The 21,051-nt window shown below is 37.2% G+C and overlaps 1 protein-coding gene across 1 annotated transcript in view; it reads right to left on the bottom strand.

The window, feature by feature from the left end:
- The window catches only part of LOC149018557 (diacylglycerol kinase 7-like), a 76,572-nt gene extending 57,764 nt beyond the window's left edge, over nucleotides 1-18,808 (bottom strand). Inside the window, exons 1-2 of the mRNA XM_089152755.1 lie at nucleotides 18,187-18,808; nucleotides 15,447-15,569 (exon numbers count right to left, since the gene is read on the bottom strand). Coding sequence (XP_089008881.1) covers nucleotides 15,447-15,569; nucleotides 18,187-18,516 — 453 coding nt within the window. The 5' untranslated portion in view covers nucleotides 18,517-18,808. The remainder of the gene's footprint in view (nucleotides 1-15,446; nucleotides 15,570-18,186) is intronic.
- Nucleotides 18,809-21,051: the final 2,243 nt, after the last annotated feature.

Raw genomic sequence — 21,051 nt, 5'->3', positions numbered from 1 at the left:
GGTTCAACAAAAGGATTGGAGCTTCTTGGGCACAGGCACACATCCATGTGAAAATGCGGGGCACAAGGGAGCAGCTGACAGTGAAATGGGGAAATCAACGTACTTTTACATTCTATTAGCAAAAGGCCTAATCTTGCTTCCAAAATCACTCTCATCTCGCCCAACTCTCACTCTTTCCTTTGCAACTGAAAGTGTAAGCCCTAAAGCAAACAACTCTCTCGTCTCTCAACTTCACTCTCGCTATCTATCTCTCTACAACTGAAGCCGTAAGCTCCCTCTTTTGTTGAGTATGAATTTTACAAAGAAGTCTTTACCGATTTCAGGTTCGTTATCCACTCATTCGAGTTCTATTTTAATTTTCTTTGGGTGCTTGTTGAGATATTATATCATGGACTCGAATCATGTGATTGTTTTCATGTTTTGGACTTGAATCAATTGTTTTCATTTTAACTCTAGTTTCCACTTCTTCATCTTCATCAGCGACTCTCTAGTTTCCACTTCCTCTTTGTTCACCAGCGACTTGAGAAATTTATCTCATTATCCCATCTCTTAACTTGATCAATTGGCAGTTAATCTTGTGAAAATGATTCTTTCTTTCTTTTTTTTCTTTTTTTTCTCAAGTGGGATTGTTCATTGGTACTCTATTGGGACTGGGGTTTTTCAAATGATCGGTGGTTGATGGTGCTGTTAAATTAATCGGTTTGATGATGCTTTGCTTGTTTAGATTTTCTTTCTGGTATGGATTATACTTTTGAAACAAGAAAATAGAGACTGGTTTTGTATCCTCATGTCATGAAAAACCGTTAGTTTGTTGTTTCCCTTTTTCCTAAAATCTCTCTTTCTGTACTCTTTACCAAGCATTGGTTGCAAGTTTTGGGATTTGTTTACTGGTATGAATTTATTATAGTGACATTAAGCGAAACACTTCTCTACTGACTTTGTCAAAAGCCATATGACAAATAAGTAGATAAACTGACACTTCAAAATTCAGATGGGAGAAATTGTCTACTAAATTGCTTTTGTTAAGGATATCGTGCAGGTAAATTTGGTCGTGAATTGTAGATGGGGTGTTATTTGTAAAGAAAAATAACATAGAAGAGGGAGATTTGTGCTTTTGAGCTTATTGATAAGAAGAACAATGTTTTGAAGGTCACCATCTTCAAAATTAATCACTGAATGTGTGGTGAAACCGCAACATTAGGAAATTGAAATGAAAATTTTCTCTGTATTTTCCTATCTGGAGAAGAATTTGGTGTAGGGGGGAAGCTATTGAGACTTTTCATTCCTTTTTTTTTTTTTTTTTGCTTTCTTAAGAATCAAGTAAGTTTAATCTCATCAATGGCAACAGAACACTAATCCATCCCCTTGGTTTGCCTTGCTTGTACTACCTAGTTTGCAATTATCTTTGATTTGGTGGATTCCCTTGGATGGATTGTTTGGTCAGCATATCATAGATTTGTCTATATTGGTTGGATGATTTTCTTTGCTGCATCAAGTAGTTCCCCTCCATTTTCTCATAGAAGCTATATTCCTGGTTTGAAAAGCTTTTGGAATTCTATTGCAAGTCTACTTCTCAGTTTCTGAATTTCTAGAATTTCATTTCTTATCATGTTCATTTCTTTGACCAGATCATCATGGTCATTATTTTGAAATAGTGTCTTAGGTATAGGATCCTAGTAGTCTCCATTGTTCAGAATAATATTTCTTTGGGGGAGTTCCTGCATTTGCAGGAGTCTGCTTTAACAGTACCAAGAAGCAACTAAAAGCCACTATTAAAGTGGTTCCATCTATTCTCTTTCATTGTTTTATATAATATTTTGTGTCCTTTATGGTAGTTACTTCGGTTGATGAAAAGGTAAGCAAATAAGTGGAGTGACATTTTTGACAAAATTATTATTATTAGTTCAACACACTATGATACATGCAGCTCGTGGAATCTTTAAATGATTACTTTTTTGTATTCCTACAACTATGTGTTTTTGTAAGTTATGTTTTTGTAAACCTGGTGCAAAAGCTCGAAGTTATGTTTTTGTAAATCTTATTTCATTTTGTTCTATCTTTGTAGGTATTTTTGCTTCCCCAAATTTGTTTTCTTTTCTTACTGTTATGTATCTCTGGGAAAACTCTAGATTTATTTCCATAACTTGTAATGGTTGTAGTAGTTCATTTGAAATAGAACTGATTCATGAAGGGAAGGACCATTTCATTTGAACGGCATTTCATTTTCCTATCTTGTGCATTTATAATTTCAGTTTTTTGGAAGGATTGATTTCCTGCCTTTTATTTAACCAAACCATTTGCCGCTCTTGTAATGCTAGACCATAGTCTACAAGACTAACTTTGCAAACCCATTTTATAATTTAAATATCCACGTTGCCCCCAAGGAACAAATTTCGGTCAAAACCTGAATTTCGACCCAAGAAAAGGCCGAAATTTTTAGGTTTCAACCATGGTGCAAATTTCGGTCGGAACTTAGGTTTCAACCAAGGCAAAAACCGAAAATCTCCAGGTTTGACAGAAATTTTGGTCGAAACCTAGTATTTTTTTTTTTTAAATTTCGACCCTATGTTTCAGCCTTATATAACCTCCATTTCATCTAATTTCTTGCATCCTCCCCATTTAAAGCCCAATAAATACAATTGAACTAGTATATTGCAAAAAAAAAAACCACTAGAAATTTATCATTCAAGTATACTAACAAATGACTGGTTAAGACAAGTACAAAATGTATTGCATACAGGCATAGAATCATCAGCATACATGAATTGTTTGATAGAATGGTTACATACACAACAAGGCAACAAAATACAATAACCAACTAAATCAAGCGATGGTGTCCCACATATATTAAGTTTAAGCCCATATATCATGTATACATATGTATTTTTCAAAAAATACATAATTTAAAAAATAGCTTTTTAAATCAAAAAAATTATAAAAAAATAGTAACAAATAATAAAAAATAAGTTTAACAACATGCAATCATAGATCATAGTCCTAGACTAAATATATATTATTTTCAAGGCAATACAAGATTATTTAAGGCATGAACAAAACAAAAATAAAAAATGGGAAGTTTGGAACTGTTGGGTATGGCTCATGCTTCACATTTTATTGCCCGCCGGAGTTTCCTTTGTAGCTGTTGTGGCTTAAAGAGGTGTTTGGAGGCAAAAAAAGAGCAAAAGAGGTGTTTGAAGGTAAAGGATTTGAGGAAATAGGTGAAAATGGGATAGAAATCAATAAAAACCAAGGACAAACAAGTCGGAGTGTCGAAACTTGTGAAGTTTTGGTCAAAACCTGCAAATTTTCAATTGAAACCTATGATTTCAAAGAAATCTTAAAGGTTTCGTTTCAATTTCCAAAAATGCAATGATTTCAATCGAAATTTTGACCATTTCAATAAAAATTTATTCCATGGTTTCAATCAAAACATGACTTTCTCTTGAAGTTTTAAACTTCAGTTTCAAGCCTTATATGGCCTCAAAATGATCTAGATTCATTCCTCCAACCAATTTTAAGCATAATAAATGCAATGGAACTACTAGTTTAGCAACAAAATCGTTGAAAATTTAACATTCAAGTATATACTACCATATGAGAATAACAGAGAATATTACAAAGTACAAGTCTGCCTAATACGTGCCTAATAGATCAAGTGATGCTGTCTCACATTCATCAATTTGAAGCTCATACATGAGTGTATATATGGGTATTTTAGGAATATACATATTTTAAAAAATAATATTTAAATATAGAAAAATAAAAAAAATAGTAGCAATATCCAAAAAATAATATTAATTTCACATAATCATAGATCAACACTCTAGACTAAACATACTTAAATTTGAAAGCAATCTAAGTTGATTTGAGGCATAAACAAAACAAGAATTAAAAAATGGAGAACTTTGTTAATTCACCTTGTTTGATTCTCAAAAACCCAATAATGAAGGAGCAAGAGTGGAGTTGGAATGCATAGGAGTTGTTAAAATCAAGCTCAAATGAGGATAGAAACAAAAATAAATCAAAGAAGAAGTGTTAAGGGGTTGAAACATTGAGTAGCAGAACCTGGCGGAAGTAGCAAAATTTCGCAGGTTTCACTCGAAATGAGTAGGTTTTATAGTTGAGGACGTAATGTTTCAGTCGGTACCAAAATATCGTATCGTTCGACCGAAATTTCATTCTATTTCGGTCGTAACATATGACTTCAACGAAATATTTGAGATTTCATCTCGTTTTTCAAAATGACTTTGACCGAATTTTTAACTGTTTCGGTCAAAATTTATACCGTGTCTGCCCCAGCGATATCGAATGTCAACATCCAATGTGAATAATGTGAGAAGTTCTTACTTAAAGTATTGCAACTCAAATTGCAACTATGGGAACCTACTAGCAGTCAGGATTTCAGCGTCACCCGATATCCTAATAGATAATATCAAGGATGTACATCATTTCCGAGAGGATGTAGTTTCTTTCAATGGTGTGAACCAATAGGAGAAGTGACCCTCCCACTCCTTCACGTGGGATGGAACCAAGACAAGAGGACCCACTAATTAAGGAAGTGTTGAAATTCCAAAAGAAGGAAGTGAAATGTATGAAGAACTTACCGAAGGATGTAGTGTTAATTAAACATGTAGTGATAGGAGTATTTGTTTTATGTGGTGTAATTCTATTCATATTGGGTAGGTTTGCTTAGTTGTATTTTATTATATTGTTTTGGAGTGCTAACTGATATTATAGGTGCTTTCATTAATTATTTGAATGTCTTTATTATTTGTCAACACCTTAGTAGTTGTATTTTGATTATTATATTGTGAGTAACTGATACGATACATCATAATTATTTGTATAAATTAGTAGTTTCCCAAAAATGTCTTCATCACACACTCAAACTGCCACTTGGAGGCTTGGAGCAAAGAGCATACCAAACTCTTTGTGGAAATCATGGTTGAAGAGGTTAAGGCTGCGAATAGAACCACGTCCACATTCAATAAGGTAGGGTGGAAGAACATTTTGGAGAAATTTAGAAGCAAATCAAAGATAAAAATGAAGCAATTGACAAACAAGTTCAACAAGTTAAGGTAGTAGTATCCAGTTTCAAAAAATTACCATAAAATTTTTGGGATTTGGGTGGAACAGTATCACCAAAACTGCCATTGTTGATGATGAGTCATTATGGGAAATTTATATCAAGGTAATTTCGACTTCTTCTTTTAGGGGGACATTAGTGCTTTATTTGAAACAATATAATATGGATCATAGACTTATGTAATCGTTTGTGCAATGTTTATGACAGGCTAATCTAGGCTAGGTGAAGTTTAAGATGCAAGGCCTTCCGGCATGGGAAGACTCGTGTAAAATTTTTGGAGGTACATATCCTACCAGTGAAGAAGCGATAACTAATGATACTACGCTGCAGCCTACAATGGACTTGAGCAAGGATAATGACAAGTCTGTGAATGATTCTAGCTCAGATGAAGGTGACATTAACATCATTTCTGGATGTGGATCCTAAGGTGACCCGTACCACTCACATTGATACACCCAATGGACCCACCCCCCCCACTTAAAGGCATGAAAAGGCTCTAAATGCGAAGAGAAAGAAGAGAAAGAGCATAGGCCCAAAGTTCAGCAATGCAAGTTCAATTCAAACCTTCTCAAAATGTGCTTGATAAAGCATGACAAATATTCAAAGGAGACTACTCATTCAAGTGACAACAATGACTTCAGCATTGCTAAGGGTATAAATGTTCATGCAATAATGTCATTAGATAACCCAAAGCTAAGCAAGGCCATCTTATGTGTCAGGTTGGACCTAGGATGGAGAGAGGTGTTGATATCTGCCCTCCCCCATATCAATGCGGTTGCTCTTAATACAATGCTTGTAGCTATCCAGCCACCCAGTTGAATTCTCAGATTTGAATAGTTCGTTTGCTGATGATTTTTTTTGTTTTCAGATGAATTTTATTTGCTTTGTGGATGATATTAACAATTGGTGGAGTCATAGATGGATTTTTTTTTATATAAATAAAATAATAATAATAATAATAATAATAATAATAATAACAATAATAATAATATAATAAAAACTTATGTTCTGGATAATATGGATGATACTCATGTTATGATGTTTTCTACCTTGTTTGTTAAGGTGAATGTTATCTCTTTTTTCGATTTTGGATATGTATACTTTTTAGGGATTAGAGTCATGATATGGATACATTTAATGATTCAAACAAAGAGATTTTCGTGGAGTATCTAGGTTTGAAGATGCCGATGGGTCAAGCACAAGTGACCCATGTCCCTAAGCCAATACGAGATACCAAATTTACGGGACCGGAACATGTTAAAGAAATCTTAGATGGACATGTAGATCGCGTCTACGAGAGATTTAAGATGAAGCGACACATGTTTTATTACCTGGAGTCCAAAATGCGATATCGAGGGTGGTTAGAGGATACTAGGCACATTCGAGTAGACAAACAACTTGGGATCTTCTTGTGTTTACTTGGCAGTAACTTTAAGTATAGGAATATCGTAGAAGATTTTCAACGTTCACTAGAGACAATCACAAGAGTATTTAACAGGGTATTGGATGCTTACTTGATGTCAGCAGAGAGAACATAAGGCCTCCTAACCTTGTTGCACTTCCAATAGAGATCCTAACAAATCCAAAACACTTCCTTACTTCAAGGTATGATAGATGCTTTCATTATTGGGGTAGAATAGTAAGCATTTAAACTTTATGCTCATTATTAAGGTTTATTAACGGTTTTGAATATATTCATTGTATTAGGTTTGTATTGGTGCATACAATGGCACCCATGTGCATACAATGGTATCGGTTGAGGGACAAATACCATATCATGGAAGAAAAGGAATTACCACACAGAATGTCATGTGTGCTTGTTCCTTCAACATGAAATTCATGTTTGTCTATGCTGGCTAGGAGGGTTCTACAAATGATTGCAGAGTTTTTAAACAAGCAACGACAAACCCAGGTTTAAATTTTCCTCATCCTCCTGGTTAATTTAATACAATGATCTCATCAATTCTTTTTAACCCTTCATCAAATCTAAACAATAGGACTGACTTGTATTATTTTATATTGTCAAAGGTAAGTATTATACAATTGATTCTGGATACTCGACTATGACTAGATTCATGACACCATTCAAGGGTACTAGGTATCATTTACAAGATTTCAGGGGGATAGGTCGAGGGTCAAGGACCGCAGTTGAACTTTTCAACCACACATAGTTGTCACGGCGACGAGGCAATGCGAGGCGGTTTAGGCTAGTTAAGGCGATGAGTTGACAAGGCGCCCTTTAAGGCGCTTTTGAGGCGGTTGAGGCATTTTAAGTGAAATTTTTAGTGTACATCCCATACACTCTAATTCATTATAAATATATCATATCTTATATAATAAAAAAAAACTAATATTAGCCTACCTCAAGTCATCCAACAAACTACACCACACATAGTAGGTCCTAAATAAAAAGTCGTGAGAAGAAAGGAAGAGAAGAAGTCTCCTATCGCTGGCCGCTGCTTGCTGGAGTGTTGTCACAGGAATGGAAGAGATGAAGAGAGGGAGAGAGAAAGAGATTAGGGATTAGAGTGAGAGTGAGAGTGTGAGACTCGAGTCAAGAACTTATTCTCTTTCGATTTTGTTTTTTTTTTTTTATTTTAACATTTGATCACATGTAGCGTCATTATAAATATGCATATAGGTGCTGTTGAAGTATACGTAAATTTGTGATTTTACTGTTCACGTGAATAGTAAAAACAGCTCTTACTTTTTACGTTACTGTTCACGTGAACAGTATTATGCTATTGTTTTGATTATATTTTCTATTTCTAATGTGGGCATCTTGCTACATAAGTTTTGGGAGTTTTTAGAAAGCATAGTTTCTATTTTCAGAACTTTCTATTTTAGGAGTCAGGAAGTTACTAAAGCTATAATATTTTGTTTCCTTCTTCTAGAGGACAATTACTTGTCTCTCAAGTTGTAGTAGATTCATTAGAAGCTATAAATAAAAGTGCTCTGTGATTCTATAGACTCTTTAGCTAAGAATCACAGGTCTTTTCTACTGGTTCTTCATCTCTCTTCTCTTCTTCTTCTTCTCTCTTTTCTCTTTGTTTAAGTTCAACTGCTATTTTGATTGTTTAAAGCTTGTTTTCTAACATGGCATCAGAGCTTTTTTTAATCAAAATAGTGTTGTTCTCAATATTCTCTTCTGAAATTCTTTTTTTTTTTTTTCTTCTGTTTCCTTGGTGTGCAGCCACCTAATGCTGTATATTATGGACTATTAGATCAAATATTCATGTGAACTGATCTTCTCTACCTATTACCTTACTCTTACACGTTCCAGAACTTGAATACCTTTGTTACCTCTCTTTTTTTTCTCCTATTCTGTCCTAAGGTTGCAGAATTTTTTTTTTTTTTTTTGTGTTCTTTCTACTTCAAGTTTTGGAAAACTGATTTGAGTGATATTTACCTCAGTTTAATGTCTTCATTTACACGTGACTCAATCATGAGTACCGCTGAATCAAAAGGATCTCAAGGAGATCATGTAAACGTTCAAATTACATTTATCAAGCTCAAAGGTAGTTCTAATTACTTGTTGTGGTCACAAGCGGTTCGGGTGTACATACTTGCAAAAGGTAAGCTTAAGTTCATTGAGGATGAACCTCCTGCTAAGAGACTGAAAAATCTTATTTTAGTTGGATCCAAGATGATGCAATCATCAAAATTTGGATGTGGAATAGTATGGAACCTGATATTGCAGTGAATGTTATGTTCCATAAGATTGCAAAGGGAATATGGGATGATTTGCAAGAGACTCATTCCCAAGCTAAAAATATGACTCGGATTTTTAGTATTTATGAAAAGCTATTTCAATTTCAGCAAGCTGACAAGTCTCTGCAGGATTATTACAACTCCTTTAAAGGCATGATGGAGGAGTTGAAGTCTTTCAACCTCTCACCACTGATATAAAGAAGCTTTAGGCCCAATGGAATGAATTTTTTGTGTCTAAGTTTCTTGCAGGATTGAACCCTGAACTGAAATATGTCAAAGGACATCTTCTTGCTGGTGAGCATGTCCCTAATCTTAGTGAAGCATATTCTAGACTTCAACGTATTGCCTTGCCTGAAGGGAGTTCTCCAAAAAAAAAGTTCTATAGGAGAAAATTCAGCCTTCACTACCTCTTATGGAAGGGGACGTGGTCGTGGTTCAGGGGGAGTTAGTAGGTCTTCTAGAGGTCGTGGTGTTCAACTGTCTGATAAGACATCTCGACTTTGTACTCATTGCGGTAAAACAAGGCACTTAGTGGAAGCTTGTTGGGCCAAACATGTGTTGTGTTACTTGCATGAGAAAGTGTGGCAGCAGAAGTACTAGTGGATGTGGAAGCGCCAGTTTCAATATTTTGCAATCGGCGAAGGATTTGGCTTACATCATCTCTTAGTCTTAGACAAGTCCCTTGAAGAAGATCCAGAACCACTATCGTTGTTTGCTACAGTTATCGTACCACCATCAAAAACGGCATGATTGGCAAGGTGCTTGGCCCACTCTAGTTTTCAGATGACTTACCAATTGCTTTAAGGAAAGGTACTCGTACTTGCACTTTACACTCTAACATTGTTTATCCTGTTTCCAATTTTGTTTCTACCTCTCATCTCCCTCCTAACTTTCGTTGCCTTGCTTTGTCTATGTCTGCCGTTCATATTCCAACCCATCATATCGAAGCTCTTAAAATTCCTGGCTGGAAAGCTGCTATGGATGTGGAAATGGATGCTTTACATTCTCGTCATACATGGTCTTTAGTCAACTTACCTCCAGGGAAAGATGTGGTCCGCTGTCGGTGGGTGTATACTATTAAGTACCATTCTTATGGTACGGTTGAAAGGCTTAAGGCCCGCTTGGTGGCTAAGGGCTATACACAAACATATGGTGTAGATTATTTCGAGACTTTTTCTCCTGTGGCAAGACTTAATTCTGTCCGTGTCTTGATATCTTTGGCTATGAATTATGATTGGACTCTTTTTCAGCTTGACATAAAAAATGCATTCTTATATGGTGATCTTCATGAAGAAGTTTACATAGAGCAACCTCCAGGGTATGTTGCTTAGGGGGAGGACAGTGTTCGTGTTTGCAGGCTTCATAAAGCGATTTATGGACTAAAACAGTCTCCACAGGCTTGGTTTGAGAAATTTAGCAAGACTGTGGAGTCTTTTGGTTTTGTACAATGTTATTCTGATCACTCTATGTTTGTTAGACGGCAGGGTGATTGTGTTGTCATTATGGCGGTTTATGTTGATGATATTGTCCTTTCAGGCAATGATGTTGATGCAATCCATACAGTTAAGGCACACTTACAAAAATCTTTCCAAACCAAAGATTTAGGTGATCTACAATATTTCTTGGGGATTGAAGTGATCCGCAGTAAAAAAGGAGTAAGTTTGTCACAAAGAAAGTATGTGTTAGATCTTTTGACTGAGACTGGCATGCTTGCTTCTAAACCTAGCGACATTCCCATGGATCCTCAATTGAAGTTAGGACGTGATGATGGTGACTTGTTAGATGATGTCCATCGTTATAGGAGTCTTATTGGGAAACTTATTTATCTTACTGTTACTCGTCCTGATATTTCTTATTCTGTTGGTGTGTTGAGTCGGTTTATGCGGTCTCTAGGAAGGCTCATCGGGATGCAGCGATGAGGGTGCTTCGGTACCTCAAGAGTGCGCCCGGAAAAGGGCTCATCTATCGACCAAATCGGAGTATGGACTTGGTTACCTTTTCTGATGCAAATTGGGCTTGGATCCGTCATTGATCGCCGGTCAACCACAGGTTATTGTACTTTTCTTGGTGGAAATCTTGTGACTTGGAAGAGTAAGAAACAGTCCACCATTGCTCGATCTAGTGCTGAAGCTAAGTATAGGGCTATGGCCCACACCGCTGCTGAATTGATGTGGCTTCATTCATTATTAGAGGAAATAGGATTTCCAGTTTCTGCCCCTATGAAAATGTTTTGTGATAATCAGGCAGCCACTTACATTGCTAGTAATCCAGTGTTCCATGAGAGAACGAAGCATATAAAGGTAGATTGTCACTGTGCGTGATGCAGTGAAGAAGAAGCTTATAACAACTCCTTTTGTGAGCTCTACTGACCAACTAGCTGATTTGTTCACCAAAGCTCTGTTCAGACCAAGTTTTCAATCTATCTATTGCAAGCTAGGCATGGGAGATTTGTATGCTCCAGCTTGAGGGGGAGTGTTGAAGTATACGTAAATTTGTGATTTTACTGTTCACGTGAACAGTATTATGCTATTGTTTTGATTATATTTTCTATTTCTAATGTGGGAATCTTGCTACATATTTTTTGGGAGTTTTTAGAAAGCATAGTTTCTATTTTGGTGGTAGTTTCTATTTTCATACTTTCTATTTTAGGAGTCAAGAAGTTACTAAAGCTGTAATATTTTGTTTCCTTCTTCTAGAGGACAATTACTTGTCTCTCAAGTTGTATTAGATTCATTAAAAGCTATAAATAAAAGTGCTCTGTGATTCTAGACTCTTTAGCTAAGAATCACAGGTCTTTTCTACTGGTTCTTCATCTCTCTTCTCTTCTTCTTCTTCTCTCTTTTCTCTATTCAAGTTCACTTGATTGTTTAAAGCTTGTTTTCTAACAGGTGCAAACAATAGATACTTTACAATCGAAATCTAATAAGTAATTCAATATATGCCTTCGATTTGGCATCTTTCATGTGATTTAAAAAAGGGAAAAAAGAAGAAAAAAAAAGCGAACGCCTTGGGGTATAAGGCATCAGAGGCACCTGAGGTGATGCCTCATACCCCAAAGCGGTCGCCTTTTTGCCTGAAAATAAGGCGACAACGATTTGAGGCGCTCCGAAAGCGCTCGAACGCCTAGGTGACGCCTTAACAACTATGAAACCACAGGCACTCTTTGGTAAGGAACGTTATAGAATGGTGTTTAGGGTGCCTAAAGAGCAGGTTTCCAATTTTATCTAAAATGCGTCACGGGTTTACATTATATATCAAGCCAAAATTGTTATCGCTTGTTGTGTTATTCATAACTACATCCACGACAAGCTATTTGCTGACAAAATGTTTTAAGTGTACAGAGACCAAAATTGGATACCTGAAGAAGTCATCGGATCCTAATGTTCCCCCTGAAAACATTAACACTCAAAATGAAGCAAGACAAATGGAGGAGCAAAAGAAAACGATTGCAAATCAGTTGGCAACAACAACAAGATTGCCACTAATCACTAGAAGCATTATATCCCTGACTTTATTGTAAGCAACTGTGTATTAACTACTTGCATTTACCTTTATTTATTTATTTTTTAAAAAAAAAAAAGTGGCCACTTTGTACATACCATACAAGCTTTTGTGCCAATTTTTCCAGAGAAACGTGTCCATCCATGCCAAACCATACAAGATTTCAGTACCTATTATGTGCCCAAATTGGCATAGAAGCATAAAAAGCTCATTATGTGCCAATTTGGGCAAATTGGCACAAAATCATTGCCATACAACCCCTAAGTGAAGTTTGAAGGTTTCCAAGGGAGGAAACCCTGCAGCAGCCTGGTTTGTGGCTCTTCTTCATGTGAATTGTCTTCTTCAAGCTCTACATCAAGTAAGCAAAGCATCCCCACCCTCCCCTTTTCCCCCACCACAGCCCTTCTCTTTACCCCCCCCCCCTTCTTGCCTATGGCATCCTCCCTTCTCCCCCTAAAGCTAGTTCACATATCTCCTAATCTCCGCCATCAAATCCCATCCCCTTTTAGAAGATTCAGTTCCCTCCCCTCCCTGCATTTGATTCCCATCCCTTATCCTAATTACTCATCAAAACCCTAAGGTCCAAACCCCTTTCCCTTTCCCAACCCCTACCCCATCGCACCTCTCCTTTCCCCTCCCTTTTTCCCTTGTGGCACATCACCTTCCTCCTCAAAACCTAGCCCCTTTAGTTCCCATTCCTTCCACCAACTCCTTTATCTTTTTAGGATCAAAATTCCATTCCCTTGCTCAACTATCAACTTTAACCCCAACCCTAGTCACCCCTAAAAACCCTAGAACTAGAAACTCTAGATTTTCCCTAAATCCTAGACTTGGAGTTGAATCTGAACGTGGAATTAACCAGATTCAGAATTGTTTTTCTTCAACCCTAAATGACGCCTACATCCCCAACCACAGGGTTGTGAAAAAAATCGGGAAAATTACGTGATTAACTGCTTTTAGATTTCCTCTTACAAAAATAGTCACTCAATGTTTCACTTTACAAAATTAGCCAAAATTGAATTTACATTTACAAAACTAGCCAAAATATTAATTTTTCACATTTTTTGAACATTTTTACCCCTAAAACTGATCACATCGAGCGGATAAATCATTATTTTGTCCAAAAGGTGAAGTCATTATTTTTTCATACTCTTTGGACATTTTCACCCTTTTACTAGTATGGTTAATTTTAGGGGTAAACATGTCCAAAGAGGTGAAAAAGCACTATTTTGACTAGTTTTGTAAATGCAAACTCAGTTTTAGCTAATTTTGTAAAGTGAAACATTGAGTGACTATTTTTGTAAGGAGAAACCTAAAAATAGCTAATCATGTAACTTCCCAAAAAAACCTGATTTCACTGCTGAATTCATATAATTGATCCTGGTTATTGGCCCTCAATTTGGTGATTACATCAATGTCACTGTCCACATGAACAGTGTTTTGGCATCTTTCTGGTCCTTCTAGAAACCAAATGGACTGATTTGACTTGGCCCAATTGTCCCCTCCGCCTATATGGCATCAGCTAGATTAGCAGCTATTTATTATTGATGAACAGGGAGAGGCACAAGCACATCATGCCCAGATGAAAACCAGTTGGATTCTGCCCAGGTTACATCACGTGGCTTTAACCATCTTAACCATATCTTGATTTCTAGATGGTCAAAATCAACCTCAAAATCAAGAACTTGAGCCTCAGTTGAGACGTATTTTGGGTTTCGACAGCAAAGAACCTATGAAGCTCTACTGTTATAACAAAGCTACTACAAGTGTTGCTCACTATCTAGTTCAACATGACAACAAAGCACAGCAAAGTTGACCAGCGTTTCATCAAGGAGAATATTGATTTTAGCTGCATCTGTGACTCCACAACCAACAGAAACCTTCAAAAAAGGGCTTTCTTCCCTCCAGTTTGGTACCCTATTATGCAAGCTGGGAATGTTTAACATTTATTTACCAGCTTGAGGGGTAGTCTAGGAACAAGTATGTTGAATAGTTGCCTTACTTTGTATTTCTGTCTTTTACCTTTACCTCCATAGGGAAGTATAGGTTTCTTTCCTTATCATTAGTGAAGTAACATAGGTGTACTGGAGAATCACTCCAACACACAACATTCTGCCATTCTTCTCTTCTCTTCTCCTCTTCCTCTCCTCTATCTTCAAGTCTTCATCTTCATATTTCACATTGTTCTTTTTAGTTAACTTCCAACTAACTAGAAGAAAAGGATCCATGCAACCAACCTCATTTAGTTGGGATAAGTCTGAGCTGTTTATTTGTGTGTGTTTTTCTTGGATGAATTTTATTTGTGTTTATTTTAGGGTGATATGTATTCTTTTGAATATTTTTATTTAATCTTTTGTTTGATATGAGATACTAGTTTCATTACTGAAGTTCAATTGGATTCTTTTTGTTGAGTTAATTTCTAATTCTTTGTGGTGTTTTATTCAATAAATAGCTTGTAAAAATTGAATTTGTGTGATCTGAGCCTGTGTGGTTGCGTGCATCCAAATATTATTCACCCTTCTTCCATCATATCTAATCTTCCAGTAAGTTTCACTGTCTCAAATCTGAGGTTGACCACCTTAATCCTCTTTCTTTTATTGATGAAAGTGGAACTGGAAGTACCTCTGAGACAGGTGATACAAATACCCAAGTTTCAGCTCTCACCATAGGCGATACAAGTCTCCAAGTTTCAGCTCCTAAACGGACTTCTCTCTTGAGATTGCATCCAAATTTCAGATCTGAAGCTGCAGATAGCACCACTGACGTATTCAGAGTTAGAACTCTGTTAGTTGTGGATCCATGGAGCTATCAAGGCATGTATCTGAAGCTGCAGATGGCACCAGTGACATATTCAGAGATTTAGATCTCTGTTAGTTCTGGATCCATGGAGCTATCAGGGCATGTATTCTACGGAGCATCTAAGTACGTTCCAGGAGGCTTAGGGTTGAAGAACTTTCAATTGCAAGGTAGAAGATCAAACTGATTATTTGAGTCACAGATGCCTGGAGGTTAAAGACAACCCACATAGTGGTTGCTTTTCAAAATCTTATATTGTGCTCCCCCGATATTCATTCTCCTTCTATATTTACTCTCTTTTGTCCTTAAGCACTACATGGACATTAAGTATAGAGTAATCAAGCAAACATACCATAACCCTCAGCTTTTCACGAGTCTCTTTTGCACAACTGTCACCAAGAGCAGCCAGATTCTCTAAGCAAGCCAATCCATACTGCACAAAGTCATTTGGCTTTACAATTGAAAGATCAAAAACCTGCAGTACACATGATAATTAGCAACTCAGAGATCCATACTAGTAAGGCTAGGCTCCTAAATGAATATAAAGCCATGCATATTATGAAATATACAAACAGAACGGATCCATGAAAGACCAGCTTCTCTATGAACTAGTAAACGAATCATACCTTAACATCAACAATCTATCAAAACAGTGACAACCGAATGGTAGAATTGAGAACAGGTAAACTCTGCTAGGCATACTATGAAGAGGAAGAAGTCCTCGCTCCATAGATAACCAAATCGAAACAAACTTAAGAATATCCAACAGTAACAGAATTACCAATAAAAAAAATTATAGCCAATGACACTCCAATTCTTTACAAGGATTTTGGAAACATTTATTTGTCCATTAACAAAGTCAATGCATAACTAGAACTTACTAATACATTCTCTTAGGCCAAAGGTATTGTGTTCAGTCATGAACAAACCCATCAGATGGGAATATGAGACCCTCAAAATACCCAACTCCTGAAACAACACCCCCCCCCCCCCCCACAAAAATAAATAAAAACAACCAAAACCCCATAAAATTAATCTGATGAAGCTTCAATCCCTATTCTTTATTGCTAAGTTCAGACCATCAAAAAGTTCTAGAAGATAAATTCCAAAACAAAATCAATGCATAACTGAAGTTTAAATAAATCCTATGAGGCCAAATATTTGTGTACAGTTATGCACAGACCCATTGGATTACCTGCACCAAAACCACACTCCCCCCCCCCCCCACCAACAAAATATATATATATATATATTGATGATAATAAAAATTTGATAAAGCCTCAATTACCTTTGTGTGAACTTCAAAATTCAACGAGAAAATTCCAGATTGCATGAGCTTCAGGTTGAGAACCAATAAGAACTGAATTCATGTTGTAAAAAGTCTATGCAAGAGATAATCAGGACCAGAAGAAAACAGCAACACAACATGAAGAGAAACCCTATTTTTCATGTTTTCCTCGACCACGGTTCATAGGGTGCTGCACCACAAGGAGAAAACTCCCAAGGGAGCTTTCAATCCAGAGAAGTAAAGGTAGTTTCTGATTTAGATTGCTCTGATATCGTGTAATAATATCCCAAAGAGAAAACCAGCCAAAAAACAGAGAAGGAAGGAGAAAAACACAACCTCATGGAAGAAAAAGGTCTTTAATTGAAAGTCCTCTTCCAACACTTTAATTGTAGATATAATAGATTAATAGACAAGCAATTACAGAACTGCAAGACCTAGAAAATTCCCCGGTCCTTGCAGTAGTAGATGACTAATTGGACTAAGATGTAAAAGCATGGAACAACTAAAGCTGACATTCCGACATTACTTCTCCTGCAAACCACATACATATCTTTACAAAGTTGATATAGGAGATCAATTGGAGGCCATGACTTGGGAAAGCTGTAAACTGTTAGGCAACACCTAGGCACCTTGTTGGTATCACCTTGATAACCAAGTCGGCAAGTCCCTTCTACTGCCATGACAAGCATGACTAGTATGGTAGTAATCAGTGCCACCATAGTAACATGTACGGTCTCTGGTCCTTAATAGGATTCTCTTATCTTCATAAGAAAAGAGACAGAAAACAGATCAACACCCCCCCCCCCTTTTTTAAGAGATTCAAGAGGGAGAAGTCCCAACATCAGACCCGTGTATCATAGGAAGAGAATGGGAGAGGTCCCAACATCATACAGCACCTTACAAGCAGCAAGGAGCATGAAACATTGATTACCAACCACAAACGAACCGTAACTACTCAAAAGGTTAGTGATAAAATTCCAGCTAAATGCTGTTCTAGACCCACTACCACTAGACTTTGAGAAAGAGAGAGAGGGGGGGAAATCCCAACCCCCTCAAGAAAAAGGGAAAAGGAACTTTCTTGACATTGCATACTCAAACAAGTTCCGAGAAATGTGACGGTTAATTACCAAAAGCATGTAGATGGTGCCCACCAGACTACAAATTCAGGTAATACCAAACTGTAATGTTGAAACATTTTAAAATCGACCTACAATGTTTGTTTGGGGAAGGAGTACTCAAAAATTATTAATAGAAAATTCTCTTCCTGAGATTGAAACATCCACCATAATCCCTCTACGAGCTTTTAAGAGAAAATAGTAGCCCTTACAACAGTTCTCTAGATATCAAAACACCCAGTATGTCCAATATAGGAAAGTAAAACCGGGGTTGGATTCAAATGTGTATGTACCGGTAGAATACCATAACAAAGATATAGACCTCCTTTAACCAGCTCCACCACACAAAATATTATCCTCAAAACCACAGTAACATCAAAGTAGCTTCAGTACATAAGTTCCCTCACTTGAATATAACAATAAAGGACATCTCAAACTACAAAATCCCCAGAGCAAAGATCATATCAAACTAGTTCTTAACTGGCATTTAAACTTTACTAATACCTGGATACATAATAAACACCTCCTGATTACATTGACACTTCTTCGTGTTTCTCAGTGTAAACTAGTGAACTCCTTACAGCAACCGGACTTCTAAATTTATCAAACAATAGCTCAAGATGTACACCCACAAATCGATTCAAACTTCGAAAGAAAGACAGAAACTTGAAAGAATTTAAAGCCCTAACCTGTTCTTCGCCCATCAACTCCTGGAGCCTCCCCTTAAGAACCGGACCATGCCGACCACCACTCTTAGAATTAACAAACACAACCATTGGCGCCTCTGGAGCTGCTTCCACTTTCTCATCCGGTGCATGCTGTTCACCTGCATTAGGATTCTTGAATCGAATCGAATCACGAATAGCAAGACGAAGATACTCGGTGATTAAAATCTTTTTTTTAAGATCTTCCTTGTCGATACGCGTGCCTTTCAAGCCACATCCCTTCAATGAATCAACGAGTGATGATCGGGCTGCAATCCTAGTCGATTCACCATCTTTTGTTGATGGTGAATCCATCCTTCTCTTGTTACCAACCTCCAATCCCTTCACTACCGCTTCTTGAGCTGTTCAACAACCTTACAATGTTTCAATCCTTCTACTCTTATACAACCTTGATAAGTAATCAAAACCACCAAAATAACTAGCGTTGCAGAAATCGCTTATCAAGATTATAAACAACAAATGAGATTCCGAAACCGAAACAGAATCATTTAAAGGGATGCGTTTTTGTCTTTTTCTTTTGACTCAGGTAGTGGTGGTGGTGGTGGTGGTGGTGGAGCGTAGGGACAGAATGGCCTGGGTGGTCTCAGGCAAGGAAGCTTCCGGCGAATCTGACAGGTTTTATCCGGTTTCGCTATGGCCCAATTTACTAATATGCCCTTATTGGCGTGCTTGATTTACTAAAGTACCCTAACAGGATGAAGATCCTTACGACAGCAAGGTATCATAATTCCTAACTTACGCATGTGGGTACCTGTAACCTTTAATGCCAGGTAATGTACTCCTTGTAGCTTTTTGTATTAAAGGCTGCTTTTGGCTTTTGAGCCAAAAATGTGGTCCTTTCGTCGGCGGTCGATGCCGTTTGGTTACATCTTATTGGACGGCAGTTATTATTGTGCAAGTACGGTGTACAGGAAAACATTTTGACGGTAGAATTTTAAGAATGTAGATCATCATCCATCAAATCACCACAAATCCTGTGGGACCCATAGGTAAAAAATTAAAAATTCCATCACCCAACCCCTGGGTCTATGCATTTATGATGGTAAAGCTGTCGGTGCTTCCCTATGGGTAGCTGATCCGGACTCAACCCCACCAACTCTCTTTTGACCTAGAATTGAAAACCAAACTTCCCATGAAATTATTATTGTCCCTCACTTGTAATGGTGGTTTCACTATAACCCCAATTCTCTTTTGGACAAGAATTAAAAACCCAAATATTCATGAAATTGTTATTGTCTTTCATTGTAATGGACCAATGGTGATTCTTCTCCTTCTTCTTTTCTTTATATTTAAAAAAAAAAAAAAAAAAACAAATTACACGGCATCCACTATATTTGAGGCAAAACTCTTGATCACTCACTATTGTCTCATAAATTAAAGGGATAATTACTATTAGCTCCCTGTACTTTAATTATTTATTACTACTGTATCCCCTGTACTTTTCAAAATTACTAATCCAACCTTCAACTTTATCTATAATTACTATTGCCCCCCTACCGTTAAATTCCGTTAGTATACTGATGATATGACATCTTTATATGTTGCGTTTAGAACTTCTTCGAGAGTCGGATATTGAGATGACCACCTTAAGAGCTCTCCGACCAAGTTGGAATAACTGGGATGCCTGCACACACAAAGAAAGCAAGAACGGTCCGGCCTAGTTTTGGCCGGGGAACCACCTCCGACGCTCAAATCAGCCTAGGTAACAATAATGGTTCTTGAGAGAGTTCTCAAGAACGTAATGAGTAAGTACTCAGATGAAAGTTCTCGTTACCTTTCTCCATGTTGGAGGTAGGTTTATATAGAAGTTACCTGGAGGCGGCGATTCCTTAAATTCAGGATCGATAGTTGAGGAGTGAGTGGAGTAGTGGAATAACGGCTCCTTTTTTGTCACACCTGATAACGCCGTTATGCTGACTCACCTCCCCAATTCTCGGAATAGATATGTTGAGTGTTTATGCGTAACTAACTCTTCTTGACTTAGTCAAGAGAGTCTTCTGAGAAATGCTAGAGTTAGATATTTTTCCCAAGTGTGGCACTTCTCCAACGAATAAATGAACCTGCCCAAGGGGGAGGTGTCTCTCCCGAATGAGGCCCTCGGGACCTTCTTTAGGGATGAGGTGAGCCATCCCACATGGGAGGTGTCTCTCCCGAATGAAGCCCTCGGGACCTTCTTCAAGGAAGAAACCAGATAACAAAGAGGGGTGCATCCGTCCCGAGTGAGGCACTCGGGACCCTTTATGAGGGAAGAGATGCACCAGCCCGAGGGAGGTGCATCTCTCCCGAGGGGTGCATCTCTCCCGAGGGGGGGGGCCATCGGGACCTTAGTTCCCCACAACATTATATTTTCTCAAAAATCCCAAATTATCCTTATACTTATCTCTTTACTTATTTACCCTTTTGTCAAGTTACAGTAGTACCCTTAATTAACTATAGAAAAAAAAAACTATAATCCATTTTATTTTCAAAAAAAAAACTCAAATAGAAACCGAAGATGAAAGAAAATCGAATTCAACTCAAATTAGAAATTGAATATCACCTAAAATATTTTCAAAATAAATGAAGTTTAGTGAAGGTGGGAAACCAAATTGGATTTGGATTTTGTCCATTTCATTAATTCAAAATAAATGAAGTTTAATGAAGGTGGGAAACCAAATCCGATTTAGATTTTGCCCATTTCATTAATTCAAAATAAATGAAGTTTAATGAAGGTGGGAAACCAAATTCAATTTAGATTTTGCCCATTTCATTAATTCAAAATAAATGAAGCTTAGGGTAAAATTGACATTTAATCTGGTTTTTATAAATGGGGTAGCATCGTCTTTTGAT

This window comes from Hakea prostrata, chromosome 4, assembly GCF_041222555.1.
Source record: "Hakea prostrata isolate BN-2017 chromosome 4, UWA_Hpros_2, whole genome shotgun sequence".
NCBI classification, from domain to species: domain Eukaryota; kingdom Viridiplantae; phylum Streptophyta; class Magnoliopsida; order Proteales; family Proteaceae; genus Hakea; species Hakea prostrata.
This window is presented reverse-complemented; position numbering and strand designations above follow the sequence as displayed.